General features: G+C 34.3%; 9 protein-coding genes across 9 annotated transcripts; 4 read left to right on the forward strand and 5 right to left on the reverse strand.

Annotated features, from left to right (window-relative positions):
* Positions 1-663: 663 nt before the first annotated feature.
* RO3G_06064 (uncharacterized protein) lies at positions 664-992 on the forward strand (the record flags this gene model as incomplete). Its single annotated transcript, XM_067660654.1, has 2 exons — positions 664-714; positions 765-992. 2 exons carry the CDS (start codon positions 664-666, stop codon positions 990-992), a joined length of 279 nt encoding a protein of 92 aa, XP_067516755.1.
* A 298-nt stretch (positions 993-1,290) lies between these two features.
* RO3G_06065 (uncharacterized protein) lies at positions 1,291-1,882 on the reverse strand (the record flags this gene model as incomplete). Its single annotated transcript, XM_067660655.1, has 3 exons — positions 1,291-1,556; positions 1,610-1,774; positions 1,828-1,882. 3 exons carry the CDS (start codon positions 1,880-1,882, stop codon positions 1,291-1,293), a joined length of 486 nt encoding a protein of 161 aa, XP_067516756.1.
* A 1,012-nt stretch (positions 1,883-2,894) lies between these two features.
* On the reverse strand, positions 2,895-3,891 carry RO3G_06066 (uncharacterized protein; the record flags this gene model as incomplete). Its single annotated transcript, XM_067660656.1, has 5 exons — positions 2,895-2,951; positions 2,992-3,111; positions 3,343-3,362; positions 3,429-3,541; positions 3,881-3,891. 5 exons carry the CDS (start codon positions 3,889-3,891, stop codon positions 2,895-2,897), a joined length of 321 nt encoding a protein of 106 aa, XP_067516757.1.
* A 4,300-nt stretch (positions 3,892-8,191) lies between these two features.
* RO3G_06067 (uncharacterized protein) lies at positions 8,192-8,660 on the forward strand (the record flags this gene model as incomplete). Its single annotated transcript, XM_067660657.1, has 2 exons — positions 8,192-8,294; positions 8,590-8,660. 2 exons carry the CDS (start codon positions 8,192-8,194, stop codon positions 8,658-8,660), a joined length of 174 nt encoding a protein of 57 aa, XP_067516758.1.
* A 2,148-nt stretch (positions 8,661-10,808) lies between these two features.
* RO3G_06068 (uncharacterized protein) lies at positions 10,809-11,174 on the forward strand (the record flags this gene model as incomplete). The annotated part of the gene is made up of 2 exons (XM_067660658.1): positions 10,809-10,843; positions 10,892-11,174. 2 exons carry the CDS (start codon positions 10,809-10,811, stop codon positions 11,172-11,174), a joined length of 318 nt encoding a protein of 105 aa, XP_067516759.1.
* Positions 11,175-11,523: 349 nt separating this feature from the next.
* Positions 11,524-11,880, reverse strand: RO3G_06069 (uncharacterized protein; the record flags this gene model as incomplete). The annotated part of the gene is made up of 1 exon (XM_067660659.1): positions 11,524-11,880. The coding sequence occupies one exon, from the start codon at positions 11,878-11,880 to the stop codon at positions 11,524-11,526; it is 357 nt and encodes a 118-aa protein (XP_067516760.1).
* Positions 11,881-12,260: 380 nt separating this feature from the next.
* RO3G_06070 (uncharacterized protein) lies at positions 12,261-12,497 on the forward strand (the record flags this gene model as incomplete). The annotated part of the gene is made up of 1 exon (XM_067660660.1): positions 12,261-12,497. One exon carries the CDS (start codon positions 12,261-12,263, stop codon positions 12,495-12,497), a length of 237 nt encoding a protein of 78 aa, XP_067516761.1.
* An 837-nt stretch (positions 12,498-13,334) lies between these two features.
* On the reverse strand, positions 13,335-14,060 carry RO3G_06071 (uncharacterized protein; the record flags this gene model as incomplete). Its single annotated transcript, XM_067660661.1, has 2 exons — positions 13,335-13,807; positions 13,949-14,060. 2 exons carry the CDS (start codon positions 14,058-14,060, stop codon positions 13,335-13,337), a joined length of 585 nt encoding a protein of 194 aa, XP_067516762.1.
* Positions 14,061-15,060: 1,000 nt separating this feature from the next.
* Positions 15,061-16,622, reverse strand: RO3G_06072 (uncharacterized protein; the record flags this gene model as incomplete). The annotated part of the gene is made up of 4 exons (XM_067660662.1): positions 15,061-15,615; positions 16,019-16,108; positions 16,304-16,576; positions 16,605-16,622. The coding sequence occupies 4 exons, from the start codon at positions 16,620-16,622 to the stop codon at positions 15,061-15,063; spliced, it is 936 nt and encodes a 311-aa protein (XP_067516763.1).
* Between the last annotated feature and the right edge of the window lie 263 nt (positions 16,623-16,885).

Raw genomic sequence — 16,885 nt, forward strand, 5'->3', positions numbered from 1 at the left:
AAAATTTCTGGAAAATGAATAAAAAAAATTTTTTATCAGATCTTTTTTTTGCGGGGGCGAAAAAGGATCTGATAATTACTTGATGATCCTAATTGATAATCATGATTTTAATATAAATCGCATTTTGTTCTAGCCAGTTTTCTTATTCAACTTTAATCAATGCTAAAATAACCCCAGCTTTGTTAAACCGGTCGTGCCCGTACGTTTCAAAAAACACAACCTTTTTATCACTCCTGTTGAAAGCCATCGGACAAGCCACTGAATTGACCTGTTACATAAAGAGTAAGGCACGGCTGACGATATAAAACCTGTATAAACATGCATCGACCATGATTGTCAGGTGAAACATTGCGATTTGGGGCAAGTGCACCAAAATAAAAACTCGAGTTTATCAGATGAAAAAGAGATTCCGAAATTCAAAGCAAGGATGATATCAGATGATGCTCTATCCAGAAAGAGAGGCAAGTAAGTCAAAGTATAATAAAAGAAGTTTTGATGGATGAAATAAAACAGGTGCACGAGACCCGATCTCTCATAAAGTAATTATTTAATAAATCTATAAAATCTCAGGCCATTTTTTAGTTGCATGTAAATTATGGAGTTTAAATTATAAAGTATAAAAAGGAAAACCTCTTTTTATCACTTCTCTACTTCTTCAACAACATGGATCTTTCTTGGTGTATCATTTGCGATCGTCATTGTGCTGACAATCAGGTGAGAATTTTTCACTGGATGAATCATTTCTTGTACTTATTTTATTATAGCTTTATTGTTCTGAATCTTGTCGCTTTCAAGATAGTACAGATTACAACGACTTAAAAAAGCCTTCGATGACCAATACCCTACTTATCACCCCACCTCCTTCTCCTGAAATCAAACCATTTTTATACCCTGTCCAAGATCGTATTATCCCTTCTGGTGTTGTCTGTCACCATTTTTCTTATACGCCTGGTTCTTCCTTTGCATCAAGTGTATATGCTGATGATACCTAAGTTCTTTTTCATATCCACTTCCACCTTTGTCATCATTTCAATGTACACCAAAAAGAAAAGGAAAAAAAAAAAAAAAAGAAGACTTTTATGGCTCAAGCTTTTTCAAAATGCTTACACTATCTCTCTGTGAGAGAGAAACATATACTTTGCTCTCGACAGCTACACGAACAAGGACAATTTAAGCTTCCATTTTTCAAGGAGAAAAAAAACAAAAAAATTTCTCTTTCTCTTTTAAAATAAAAGTAATTTAAAACAATATATTTTTAATGAAGTGTATGATATACATTTAATGAAAAATTTAAGCAGAGGATTCTTCCTTCTTTTCTTCTTGAATTTCAGCCTTGTCGAAGCTTTCGACCAAGTCAGGGATTTCATCATCATCTTCACCAGCAGCAGCAGCAGCACCTTCACCTTGAGCTTGCTTGAAAGATTCAGCGAGCTTCTTGAGAGCGGCCATAGAGTCGGGACCCAATTGGTTCAAGATGGAAGGAATAAGTTCAGCCAATTCCTTTTCAGTAGAACGACCGTGGATGGCAAAAGTGTTGGCGTTAGCAGCAGCTTGGACTATGAAAATGGCATGAGCTTTTGCCCTTTTTCTCGTTTGTAGGATGACTTACCACGAGGGTTGCTGAAGTGGATCACCTTACCGTCTTCCTTGAACATGTTGACTTCGTCAACACCGGCAATAGGTTGAACCTTCAAGCTTTGAAGAGCAGCAGAGAGCTTACGGTCATCACCAGAGGACTTGGCGTTGACCTTCTTGACCTTACGACGAGGAGTACCTAAGGAAAGATGATGAGATGGAGGTCACTAGAAGCTTTAGAAATCCTATTACCCTTGCCACCAATACGGACTTGGTTTTGAAGCTTGGCGAGTTTATCAGCGTTCATTTTTATAAAGCTAAAAGTATTGAATATTAGAACCCATGCTACATATACGTCAAGTGAAACTGGTCATTTTCATTCATTGAAAAACAAGGAGATGGTGAATGCCAAAAATTGTGGCTTGTGTATTCTACAATTTGAACCTTTCTATTTTTTTTTTCTCGTCTCATCTCCCTCCTTTTCTCTAAATGAAAAAAAAAGCCAAGTTTCTTTTTCTTTTGAGACTAAATCTCCAAATAGAATAATAAAGTTGTTCAATACGCACCTAGTTTAGTAATAAAAGGGAAAAAGGAAAAGGAAAAAAAAATTTCTATAGACCTTGAAGACCCTACTCGAGAAAAAAAAAAATTTACAGCATTGTTGAATTTGATTGGCCTAGTAAGCGGAGTGTTTATTTATGGCTTGTTTAATACAAAAGTGTTTAAGCATTCGACGTTTGTCTTTTTATTCACTCGCTATCAGTCGAGTTTTGAGGATATCAATTACAATAACTCTGGGGATGAATGTACTTTACTTATGCAATAAAAAAAATAAAGATGATATGGGATGAAAAAAAAAAAAAAAAAAAAGAGCAGACTGCACCCAACCTATACACAGGTTATCAAACAAATATTGAGTATGCCAGGCGGAATTGTGCAGTGACATAGAATTGAGCAGTTTTTAGGTAACATCTGTTTAGCAATGATAAAGAAAGAATTACATGTATACAATACTCTATGAAATAGAAGTAAATCTTATCCCTTAGACTATTTCATCCATCTTTGAAGTGTTATTGATATTGTGTCGCTATCTATCCCAGATTATGTGACATTTTAATATACATTTGTCAAAGAAGTGAAAAAGGGCTTGATGTCTGTGTGTGCTGTCTACTGAATAGGTGTCAACCTCTGGTTTCCTGTAAAGCATCTTTATTTCTTGTATTCTTTCTTGAATTAGTTTCTTTTTTTTTTTTAACGTAAAAGTAAAGGTCATGTCTCGAGATGCGGCACCGGAAATGGTGGTGTGAATACTTGGTAACTTATTCAAATTTTTGCGTGATGCTTTTGACAAATCCATTGCTTGAGTCATGAGCTATCTGAAACGTAAACAGCCTTTTAGTTGGATGATTGGTATACTGGGTAATAAGAACAAATAAATTGCTGTTTGTCCACTTTGGCAAAAAGATCTACTGTCATTCCTTTTAATTTATCTCCCAACCAGGACCTCTTGCTCGTCTGAATCTCTAACTTCATGAACTATTTGATAACTAAATGTTTGTAGACTTCTGTTTGAAATAGACCATTTACACCATCAAACAGAAGCACAGATCGAACTTATCCATGGTCGATGTTGCTTTGAATGGTTGCAACAATTGCCTCGTCACCGTTAAACATTTTATCCTCATGTTTTTCCTTAGCATATTCCTTTTTAGCCTCTCATTACTTTCCTTTACGTTAATCTAGTCCGGGCGGACAGACATATATTACATGTGCCCCAATAGGACTGGCTAAATGAATAAAGCATCTTATTCTTTTTTATTTGTACATTCAACTCTTTCCAACAAAGATTTTACGCGCCATCCCTATCAACAGTGTATTATCAGAGCACATGCATTTCTTTAATAGCACTGACGAGATTTCTAGCATGAAACCAATGGAATTATCAATAAAGAGTGGTACTAAGCGTCTTTATTACGTGATTAAGTATCCTTACCAAGTGTTTTTTTTTGTCAAACAAATAACCTTGACAAGCTTTTGTTTTGCACTTTAACTCTGGTCATTGCAAAATAAGTGCTTTAGTTGGAGTACGGTTTTGGGAACTGGGAATGAAATTACTTGATGGAAGAATTAGCACCCACGTTGAGTTGCTTCTTCATAGTTTTGCGTCTTTCAAAAACTTAACCAGCCGTAAGTAGTGCCGTGATAGGACATCGAAAGACAAACAAAGTTATTTGGTCTCGCTCTTAAAGAATTAGTAACTGATATTTCTCATCTGTCTTAAGTCTGTTGCAAAAAGAACTTTTACCTTTTACACATTTTACACTTTAAAATGAACAATCTTTCTTTTTTTATATTTACAAAGATGGGCAGTACCGTGCTATTGATGATTAGGGCTATCCTGAACATAGAGACTATACCATTGACTAGAAAGAGTACAGTCTTCAATCCATTAGATCTCGCATGGAATACACGAAAAATATCTTTTTTTTGTTAAAAAAAGCCTTATTTGGACCGATTGAAAAAGATGATAAGCAGTACGAAAAGAATCACTTACCACTGGGTGATCTCAGTGATTTGTGGGTAAACGTAAGCATGTATATAGCATACTTGTCAGAATAATTATCTTTCTGGTTATTCATGCCCTGATCAAGTTGGATCATACAAGCGTATTTTTCTTGTTTCAGGAGTACATAAATCTTTACACTATTAGAAAAGTTAATTTTCCAATAACCTCAATGAAGAAAAAACAGCGATTGATTTAACTGATAACAACAGTCTGGAATCACAAGAAGCTTATAAAGACATTGCATCTAGATTATAAAACAAGCTTTTTTTTTTCTCTTGAAAAGCACAAAATAGTCCTGAAATGTTGAATGACAGAAAACTTAAATAGAATATGATACCACCTCACTCAACTCAGTCACCAATAAGCAAAATTAATAAACGTACTACAAAAATTTATTTGTTTTTTTTCTGTGGCTGCTCAAAAGTGGGGGTATTTAAAGACATCCGATAAAGCTCGGCTTGCAAACTTGCAATAAAAACCAAAACGTAGTTAGCATGACCTTGAATACTCATTTTAGACTCGTTGTGCATTGAAGTAAGCCTGCAGATTCTTGGCAATGCGAAATTTTTATCTTGCCAAGAATCTGCAGTAATTTGCGATAGCTTAATACACATTATTCATTTGAAGACAGTTTAAAAGTAGTGAAGAGAAAAAAAGCTAGTTTTTTTATTTAATAAAAATAAACTTTATAAACAAAAATACCTAAGAGAAGATGAATATTAATAATCGAATCATAAATACTGTACAAGATGTTTTTTTTTGTCATGTCAGCAAGTAAATTTAGGTAGCTAGGGTTTTTTCGTCATTGCAACGCTAAAGTCAAATGCCTGTGTCATCCTTCATAACAAAAAGAAAACCATCTTTCACATCTCCAAATAAAAACGATAACTTACCAATTAGTTTTCTTCTTCAATAGCAATGATAAAGTACAAAAAAAAAAGAAATGACAGATTTGGTCCTATTTATTCTTTTTTTCTCGAGAAAAATTTTTTGAACTCGTTACCTTTGAAATTGACAGTCATAATTAATTGTTGAGCTTTCTAATGCTTTTCATTCGGTTTTCCCTTCAGTTATATAAACCTATTTCTCGGTGATAAGTTTCTCATTTACCCTCTTATTTTCAATGAATAGTCTATCAATGTATATATTCCTCATGATTGATGATTAAAGAAAACTATTTTGCCCCAAGTAAAAAAAAAAAAAAAAAACTTTAACAGTCCTGTTTGAAGCCTTATTTCTATACCCATAGCAAAGTCGTGTTGTGATAAATCATCTCCCGTATGATTTATAAATAAAATAAGTATAATTCCAATAAGCGTTTACAAGCTACACTTATTTTATTCCTTTCCTCCTTAACTCTGTCATTTCCAATATTCCTATTAAAACTATTTACATACTTTAGTATGGCACATGCCCTCACACTCAACGCTTTCTTCTAGGCCTTTGGGCTCGATCGTGCTGGAAACAGCATTATTCAATATCAACAGTAGCCTTACATGATACAGTTAAAAAACCAACCATGTTATTAGAGTCACACTAGTAGCATGACTTTTGATCAAGCAGACTACTACTGTATGCCCAAGTACCAATAAAAGAATCAAGGACCTTTGTATTCCATTCGTCACTAAGATATGGATTCTTTGGCTTACTTTTTTTTTTTTTTTTTTTTTTTTTACACTTGGTGTGATCTACTTCAGTACTGTTGATATTTTAATTTTCTGATAATTAATGAACCATTTCAGTATATTTTACAATCGTTCTTTTCTAATTACACATTTTTTATTTATCTATTAACTGTATCCTTTCATTAGCATAATTTTTTAATTTCGTTTGGTCAGAATATATAAGATGCATTTCGTGTGAAATGCAGGATTTTAAGGCGACATTCATGCGTTTTGTGTTGACTACAGCTTTATTTTGATACGAGCATTCATATTTCTTAAAAGAATAGAAGAAACTCAATGCACGGAAAGATAGTTTCATTTTGATGATATACGAAAGACGATTGTATAATAGTATGTTTGATTAAAAGAAAATATCAAGTCGAGCTCAAAATCCATCTTGTATGAGTAATTCTTTCTATGCATACAGTACTCATTTATTGTTGGATGGATACAATGCTATCACTAAACTAATAACAATAAATACAGTAGACCAAAAAAATATTTTCATACAACGATACTTTATTGTTTACTTATTTTTCTTTAAAAGATACAAAAGTTCTGTTTAAAGTAACTTTTCGTTCAAAAAACCATTCGACCCTTGTAATTCATCATGCACAGAATGATTGAAAAATTTGAGTATAGACAAGCGACAAAGATCTCTATGGTTTCCATTTATCACATCTGAAAAATCGACGTGAGGATTTAAAAGAATACTAAAAGATATTTGACAAAGCTTTTTTTTTCCTTTACAAAGATATGACATAACAATTCTTTGTTCTTTTCGAGTAAAGTGTAATTTAAATTACAAACGCAAGTCGTATATGGTCAAGCATGAAAAGAAACTATGTAATCCTTATTTATTTTTGATTTATTTTCCATGTTTGTTGATTATAAATATTTTTGGCTTTTTTTTTTTTCTCGAATAAAATATACTATTTAATTCCTAAATTTGTTTGATTTTACAATCATTTTTACATTTTTTTTTTTTTTTTACTATCATCATACAAGCAGCATATTACAATAATTAAGCATGGAAAATGAATTGAGTATCCCCCCTCCTCCAGCTTATCAACAGAGTGGTAAAGCGTGTATTCAACCTTATTATACACCATCATTTGCTCCCCCAGAATATACTCCTCCTCAGCAATCATCAAACCCAGAATTGAAGGAGGCAAAGCCAGCTATAGGACAAAGGATTTATCAGTTTTATATGCCTTTGGAAAACAAACAACTTGGGTTACGAAGGAGGTATTATTCTCTTGCTTTTTGCTCTATTATCGTCAGCCTGGCGATATTAGTTGCTGTGGGCATAGCTTATAAAGGTGCAAGTGAAGATAGGAGGCCATGCTACTGGTAAGCCTTGGTTGTAAAAGGGATCATTTGTAATTTACGTCCTTTTTTTTAGTCGAAAAAACTCGGATTGCTTATTCAAGTTTGGTATGAATATATATCCGTATATGCTTTTTATAAAGGAAATAACTGATTTATATGGTAGGTGCTGGTTCCTATTGTCATTTAAACTGTCAATGCATACGCTATTAAGTTCTGCATATTTTCGTGTTTATAAATTTGGGACATAAATTAAAAGATTATACAAAACACATAATCCAGGTTAACAAGAAACAGCCTGATTTCTAGATTTACATGAAAAAAAGAAGAGAGAGGAGGGGAAACGACTATTGACACTTGTTTGATCATTATCTTTCTAGACGTAAAGAAAAGGGTGGCAGTAGTCAATAAAAGAAGATGTTCCTTATAAAAATGAGCTGATTGGTTGGTGATAAATTATACCACCCTTCAATATAAACTGGGGAAAAGGGTCTATGTCTTTAGTTTATGTAATAACAGGAGAGAGTAAGGTAGATTTAGCTTATTAAGCTCTTGGTGTATTTGTTGTGATTTTCATAACAAATTCTTGTTATTTGTTTCATAATTTAATAATTTCTATTTTCAATTTAATATAGCAAAATGTACCCTTTGAGGACAAACAACAATACATACTGCGGCAGATAAAAAAAAAACCTATTTCACAAAGCAACAAACGTAAACTCTCTTAATTCAAAAGGGAGATTTACAAAGGAGTGCAGCATTACTATCAAGAAGGGAGCTTTAGTACTTTAAAGGAGAGGGAACACTGGACATCATAGGAGAAGCAGGAATATCTACTTTTTTTTATCAAGTGTTCATTACGACTTACAGGTTTTTTTGAGTGACCTTCTATTTCTCCAAATATACGATTTATTTTGGATTCCTTAACTTTAACTTTAAATTCATCCACGCGCCTAAATGCACTTTTTTTTTTTTTTTTATAAACATAAAAGATTTTCCTTTTCTTTTTTCCCTTTAAATTTCATTTTTTTTACGTTTTACAAGGCTTTTGACATAAATGACTGAATATCATATTCCATACTTAAGTGAAGATGAAAAATTATTCTTAAACACAACAGCAACGTATAGTCAAGCACGCAGGACATCTAGTATTGAACAAAGTAGAGCAAGCTTTGAAGAAAATCCTAGGATGCATCGTTACACGTCGGGCCATTCTTTATCATCCTTCTTTTGGAGACGCCGAGGCTCATCCACTTCCTCTTTCAGCTCAGTGGATTACAGCATGGAAACTGAGTGTATTTCATCACCAAAAGCAAAAGAATTAGAAACATTGATATTTTATCAGCCTCAAAGGACTGTTAGATTAAGTCTGACCCCACGCTGTGCAGTTTAACCCTTCATTCGCACTGTCTATAGATACACACAAACACATATATACATAACATACATCTACAGCACGATTGCTCGTCTTCCTATTAAAAACAGCTACTCTTCACGCCACTTGTGGAAGTGATATTGCCATGTAAATATATAAGGACGTTTTTTGTCATCTCGTCGTGCATTTAACATCCAATAAAGATAAAAGAATTTCTTTATGTAAACAAACAGGTTTAAAGTGTTTCATCTTTTAATGAGTGTCTATTGACCAAAGACAGTCTCTGGTCAATTATTACTCAACCTATTTGCCTTACTCTCCTTAGAGTGAGTCGTGTCATTATGAACATTAAGAGCTTGAAATACCCTTTAGGCCTCATGACACTCTTTTGATAATGACTTCCAAGAGTAGCAAATGAGCGAGACTATGAACAAAAAGGCAAAAAGAAAAACTACTGCTGAGAAAGACCAGACATGACTTAGACGAGCCTCACTAGGCCTTCTTGTACACATTTCATTACTATAGTCTGTGTCATGAGATGTTTAAAACCTGAGGTTAGCTGCAATGGGAGTATAATGAAATCACACTTTTACAAAATTTAATTGAGGACAAATACGTCTGAGGTATGCCTTCAATTTTGTCATTTTAATACATTTGAGGACATGTGCACTATCCATCATTCAGGCTATCTTTCTTGAATACCAACACTGGGTCAATGACGCAATTCTTTGTTTTCGCGGTTTTTTTTTTCCATGTACGACGACAATCTGGATAAAGTCTGTTTAGCTGCCTAGTTCATCTTGCCCGATTTTTAAGTCAAAAAGAATGAACCCACTTTTTACAAATGGATAAACTGTTTACGCGCGATCATTCACTTGCGCCACAAAAGTGCTGAAATCTCTGTCAAAAGCGATACACAGATTTACAGGAAATACTAAAAGTAGTTACATCATTAATAAAATATGGTGGGAGAAGAGAAGGGAGAGCAAGGACATTTTGCATTGAAAGATATGCTTTTTCCCTCCCGTGGCTTACTTTAGGAGTTCTGCAACTTTACAAAAGGATTCAAAAGGGGGGCTTTCAAGTCTTTTGGGATTTGCGTTTTAATACCATTGCGTTTTCTGTTTAATGGCATGACTAGATTTTATTTCATAGAATAGGCAAATGGTTACAATAAGGGTAAGCCCCAGTGGATTTTAAAAAAGTTACAAGTGCAGATAATTCTTTTCTTAGTTTTTGTGAAACTAAAGAACCCCTTTTTTTTTCATCGTCTCTTTAGTTTTATTTTATTTTTTTGTTAGGTGAAATTATGCAGTAACTCAGGTAGGATCAAAGCCTTCTTTGGAAGAATAAAAAAAAAACAGTAAGCAAATATGATTAGTGTATAATGCTTTTTGAGAGTTATTTGTTGAAAATTTTTCACAATAGCAAACAGTCATAATAAGAAAATTGATAAACTTTTTTGATGTATAAAAGCAGCCACTAAAGAATGATCGGTTCCTGATTACTTTTGAATTCACAGCGACCATCGAATGATTGCCAGCTTCTCATGATTTATTCATTGCTGTATTTGAACACACCTGAACACTTAAAACAAAAATGCTCACCTTTAATATTCCATCACAAATGATCCCTCATTCTTAGCAGCCTTCAATGCATTTCTACCCCTTTGAACAATACCTGTTTGTTTCTCCTCTTAGTGTCAAGAGTTATCTTGATTTTCTTCTGCAGTGAAATTTTCAAGTTTTAAACTAGATAAGCTATTTTTATCATTTTAACATCTTTAAAAAAACAGAATTGTGAGTTTTGATAAAATCCATAAATCTTAAGTTTCGACCCATGTTTCGATCTTCACTAAAAAAAAATGGCTAAATTTGCTGAGAAGTCCAATTCGGCTTATCGTGATCAAATCAGCAGCCCATCTCAAGTTACCTGCACGTTCTTTCAAGATTATTTTGAACTATTACAACAGCGAACAATGCTTTAGACAAAGATGGTGATGCTGGCATGAAGAATGAAGTTAACGTCAAATTTATGGGATAGGATATGATGGTAGTTGATGCTAAATGTTTCATGTCATTGATAATCTACAACAGCCGCTCGAAACTCAAGCAATTACCGACCTGGATGGCTCCAGCAATATAATGTAAATGACAGTAAACCAAGACTAAGTATTTCCAAGAAACCCTCTAAAGAGAACTACATTGTGTATACTGCAACCGATAAATACGGCTTCATCTCACGTATATTTTCAAATCATCCAAAAGAAAGAGCAACCCCAAGTGTAAGAAAATACAACATGTCTGTATATAACGTTCAACATTGGCGGAATAGGTACAAAGAAAATCTTGACAGCCCCTTTAAACCAAAGCAATAGAGTAGCTATAAACTGCTGAATGATAAGCATACACACTACCAATCCAATTATTCTTCAGTAACTGTGCAGCAAGTCATGGGTAGTTCCACAATTCGACCTCAAGGACTTTGTTTCACCAAGCCAACTGCTCACAGTTCTATAAAAAATAACATGCATTTTACTTTGGAAGAATCAGGTTTGATTTACTTGAAAGAAACAGTGACGACACCACTGAAAAAGAGAACAAGGGGTAACAGAAGTGATGAAAACAAATATGAATTTTCTTTAAAACCGCGTGCTTACCGATAAATCTGGCTCCTACGCCAAAATGAAAGAACACAAAAATGGCCCAAAGAAGATACTACCCAAGCTGTCAAAGTGCCACAAACAAGAATGGTTTTACATACTATTCTGTGTGCCAACTCAGCACATGAGGTAATTCAGTTGAGCGTTCGGTTATCAAATGCATCTACTGCCAAGCTTATGCCAGGTGTAGTTGGGATACACAAAAAAATAGTTGAAAGCGGAAAATTCGAGACGAAAAAAGATACAATCCATCATTTTAAAAGACGTGACGGATAGGAATATTTGCAAAACTCCTTGCTTGATTATGGACAATACACCTATACACACAAAGTCAACGAGCCAAGTGAAAGAGTCAGTAGAGAGTCAATCGAGGAGTCTTTGCAGAGGGATGAGATGAGGGAGAAGGCAAAACTTTTTCATGATGTATGGAGTCGAACTCATAGAGAATGGTACAGGCTATCGAAGAAGCCAAGGAAGGACGGACTGAAAGGATCGTGATGTTTGGTTGAATAGTTTGTTCAGAAGGAAAGGGCAGGGAATCAGGTATTGTTTCAGGCAATTGGTGGCGGTGATGCATCTTGAGACAATGAATAGAATAGAGACTTTTCCATGTGAATGTGAAGGATGAAAGGGAGCATGGTCTGAATGTATCATCAGGTAGCCAACCAAAATGCCAGAGTACACAGCGGTTTTGCTCTATTCTGGTCATTGGCTAAGCTTAAATACACATTTTTCAGACGATGTTGGCGCGCTTGGATTAATTTTACACTCACACCAAATAAATTTCCGGTCAAAAAATATGGTATGTAAGTTCAAGACCAATTAATACGTGTATACTTAAGCTTGGGACTTCAAATTTTGAGAAAAGAAAGATTCACATGTTTATTTTAAAAATATATTCATAAATGATTCTCAGTATTCTGTTGCGCCGCCTTTAGCTTTAATAACTGCTTCACACCATCTCTTCATGCTTCAAACTAATCGGTCGGCAAACTCATCATCCATTCTTTCCCACTCTTCTCGTAGAGCCGCCTTCAATTGCTCCAAGTTTTTGACCGACGATCTTTTTCTTTCAAGAGCATTCCAAACATGTTCAATGGGGTTCAAATCAGGGCTTTAAGCAGGTCAGTACTCAAAACCCCTGATTTGGTGGGTCTCTTTCCACCATCAAGCATAACCACCTGTATGACAGGAAGCACCATCCTCTTGGAAGATAAAATCCCTCTCCTGATGCACTGTGACATTTGTAAACCAAGGATGGAACCTATTGGCCAAAATATTGATATATGTTTCTTGGTCTACGGAACTGGTATCAATAATTTCTAAAGGTCCGAAGCCTCCTCCCCAAAAAACATCCCCAAATCATAGCACCACCTCCACCCCACTTGACTATGGATATTATATTTCTTTCATCATAACGCTCTCCTTCCTTCCTGAGCGCTCTTTTTCCGCGTTTACTGCCTTCTACACAAAAGCGCGACTCATCAGACCAAACAACGCTTCTCCATTGGTCTTCCGTCCAATTGAGATGTTCCTTCGCCCAGCGAAGCCTACTTTTGCGATGTCTTGCAGCAAATTTAGGCTTGTAGGCTGCTCTGTACGATTTGAAGTCAAGTCGATCCACATACGATCGAAGGGTTTCGATGCTAACAAAAACATTCAGCTTTGTTAATTCCACATTTATTTCTTTAAATGAGACAAAAGGATCCTCTCTAATTATCCTCTTCAAATGCCTTTCAGTTCTTTCATTTATTTTCAATGGTCGCCCAATTTGCCTGTGAGGTAAAGAGCTACCATAGTCATCAATCCTGGCTTTTATATTTTGTACAGTGGACTTGTTCAAGCCAACAAGCTCTGCAATCTCTCTAATCGTATGATGTGTTCTAAGAAGATAAAAAACCCCCATGCTTTACTTTCTTTTGTTTCATCTTCAGATATAATTAAAGGTCGGGCGCAGTCTTTGGAGATTTGAGCAGACATGTTTTTTTAATGTGTTAATGGATGAGAAAAAGACAAGTTTATTTTGTTATGAGAATAAAACTTTCCTCAATAAATTTCTTTGTCCCATGATTAATTTGGGGTGACTGTAGCTATTGTTATCGAATCAAATAAATATTTATTTTTCCTCATAGCTGGCTATCACTAATCACGCTATAATTTATTTTATTCTTGAATCCAAGAAGTGAATTGAGGCAAATTCTTTTTAAAAGCACAGTTTAGAACGGGATCAAATGATCCGCGTCTATCAATTGCCTTGATTATATCATCCTTGATACTAGCAGCCGTCTCCTCTACTTGCTCCTTAAATAACATCAATGTTTGGAGAAACAACTCCATAGCATCAGCATCAGTGGGTTTCAAGGGAACTCTGATTCTGGTGCAAGATCGTTTAATGATGTATTTTGATGGCTGAGTAAGCTGAGTATGCAATAAATCGCCTTTTAGTTGACATACTTGGAATGAAAATACATTGAAAGAAGTAGGATCAATGAAACGATATGAGGCGATTATTCGTCGAATGATGGTGCTAGCTTCCAGTATAATTTTTTGATGGTCGTCTTTGACCTTGGTTGAGTCTACCTTTTTTCCAACTTCGATGTTACTGATGTCAACAAATCGTCCATTCACAACGACACCTAGACGAAAATCGATTTTAAATTTTTTATTTGCATCCTTGAGCACAGTATCACCGCTATGCATGTAATTGATTAGTTTAAATCACATTTTTAGATGTAGAGAGTAATATAGCTACCATTTTATCTTTACGATAGAATTACAGAACAAAGCATCAAAGATAGGGGCCCAGATTATATTGTTGATGTCTTGTTCTGAAATGTCTTGTGGTACCGATAGATCAAATAATGAAGTATGGGTATAATGGGCGTTCATTCTACAATAGCAGCATGAATTTTAGTAAGCATCAACATAGAAAAAGATTAGATGATACCACAGAAGGACTTACACAATAGGAATAATCTTATATATGTACAAAGTATCTTCAGGACATTGTTGCTGATAAGATAAAGACTTGGTATATCTTTTGTGGCTGCTTATTTTCTATAATACCCAATATTAATTGTATTCTGAGTGGCTTAACATACTTAAAACTATACCTTTACTGTGGCAGCTTTAATAGCCTCCTTTGTTTTGGATGAAGATTTGGAAGTTGAATGAAGCTATCGGTTTCAATCAAGTCATTATTCCATTCTGTAACATCATGAATCTGAGAAGAGTTTCCGGTATTAGAAAGATCAAGAATGTTGTGGTCAGTTAACCTTATATAATTAAAAAATAAATTAAGATCCAAAATAATAAAAAGAAGGTAAATCGAATACTAATGTTTGGGAGAGCCGACGATCTTTTTCGCTTCTTTGTCTCTAATATAAGCATTTGTGTAAGTTTTCTTTGTTTGATAATTATATAATATAATGTATGGCTTACCGTGATAGCGGATTGATGAACTAACAAATGGTCTAACTTTCTTTTTTGGATGTTACGAGAAATGACTTCACTGTTAGTGTCGGTCCAATAAATATCCAAATACGTGCTTTCCAATAACATCTATTGAAGCGGCAAGTGTTAATAGAAGGCAGTTTGCATTTTAGAAAAGTTCATTATCTTAAAATCATTGCTAATGTACTCATTTAAAAGAAAATCCTTGACTTGAGTACAGTAGCCGCTCTATTTAAGGGTGTCTGATTTAAGGGTATTTTCTATTTATGGGTGTATTTCTAAAGAACGACATAGGTCCCCAGCATAAATACTACTGTACCATTATTCTATTTAAGGGTGCAACAAAAATATTCTTTACCACTAAATAGAAGATTTTTTATAAGTAACAGTTTTTTGGAGTACTCTAACAATAAATTTTTTACTTTGTAAAATAAGATCAAAGATCTGTTTGCTCTTTTGACTTATTTAATTCAGCACAAGAGTCAGCCAATCTCATTCGAATTCGGCGATGTAATTTACAAGCAAGATCGTCCAAAGGAACTTCGTACATGAGAATAGTTTCATAGGCTTCTCTCAACCGTTTTTTACACTCCACTATATCGACACACTGTTCATCTTGCCTTGTATTATCATTTTCTTCTGTTTCATCTATGTTGCCTTCTGCCGTTTCTTCATTATTAGTAGTGGTTGTTGTATAACATACTATCATCTCGCTTTCATCTGCTTCAAAGTTCAACTGGCTAACATCAGTAACTTTGTTGTCAAAGTTCCTGGGGAGATCTGGGAGCATTCCATTTATTGTTTCTGGTTTTACTTTAAGCCATTCATTAGCTAGAAAAAAGATAGCCTGAGCATGATCCGTTTTGTAAACATTCGGATTATCCAACTTTTTACTGATATACAGACATAAAGCACGATCGTACTGCTGGGCTCGGAAGCGTGTCTTAAAGTTGTCAACAATTCCTGTGTATGCAAAATATGAATGAGAAAGCTGTGAAACAAAAAGACAGTTTATATAGCATTTTATCAAGAAATAATAGGTTACGTACATCAAGATCCTATAACTTGCTAGTCGTGTTTGCTAGGAGAAATATCAATTTAATATTGTTGAGCAGAATTCTTGTTTTATGAACGGATGCATTATCCAAAAGAAGAGCAATTTTTCGACTCTGTCTTCCAAAGGCAACATTTAACTTTTTTCACGTATGTTGTCATCCAAGCATTAGTAGAAAAATGGTATTCAATTTCATGTTTTTTTCCAACTGCTGTCATGGATAACAAATTAGCTCTTGCTTTAAAACATTTGGGGCTCTTGTGTTGTCCGATAACAATTGGTTTCCCTTTGTAAGTCCCATCCGAGTTACAGAGCAATCCAACTGTTAGACGAGTTTTACATTTTTTTCGGCCATCAAGCGACTCGGAACATATGGTTCTTCTTGGTGGTTGCTGGTAATATAAGCCTGTTTCATCAAAGTCCATGATATCTACAGGATCATATGGCCCAAGGAGTTCTTCTATCTTCCTGAATGTTTTCAGAAGTGATATCTACTGAGGCACTTTCACCATGCATTAGCCTGCTTTTTACTTTCAATTCGCTTAAAAAGTTTGGAGAGCCATCCAGAAGAAAATAAAATTTCATTTTCAAGGATTCTATACTTTACTCAAGCAATAGGTCTTACATATCGAAGGATTGAGTCTCGATTGACTGGCAGATTGTAATTAATCATGTCTGCAATAAACTTTACTACTTCATCATCAAGTTGAGGATAGTTTGTTGTTTTTAGACTTTTATCATTACTGACAACATTATTATTACAATTTAACGTTTCAGCATTTTTGAGAATGTTTGATACAGTCTGTTGGGCAAGTGGTTGATCTAAATTGAATTTCTTCATAGCCCATTCACTTAAATTTGTTTGATTAAGCTGGCCAGTAGCATTTTGATCCAAAAGCTCAATTTTTTGAGAAAGAAAGGCGTACACGTTTATTATTAGACATTTTTTTTTATATACAATCTAACAAAAAAAAATAAATTGTCCTGCAACGTATGAAGATAAACATAATTGCAGCAATTCAAATTTATAAATAGCCAAAACATCTTTTCACTCTTCAATTCATTTTATCTTATTTATCATATTCTCATATTTTTATTTTTATTTTTTAAATAATAAATTTCCACTTTCCTCAATGCTAAAATAATATGTTTTCTAGTAAAAAGGTTTTCTTATAAAATTCAAGTAATATTTTTAATCATGTTTTAC

This window comes from Rhizopus delemar, genomic scaffold, assembly GCF_000149305.1.
Source record: "Rhizopus delemar RA 99-880 supercont3.4 genomic scaffold, whole genome shotgun sequence".
NCBI lineage: Eukaryota > Fungi > Mucoromycota > Mucoromycetes > Mucorales > Rhizopodaceae > Rhizopus > Rhizopus delemar.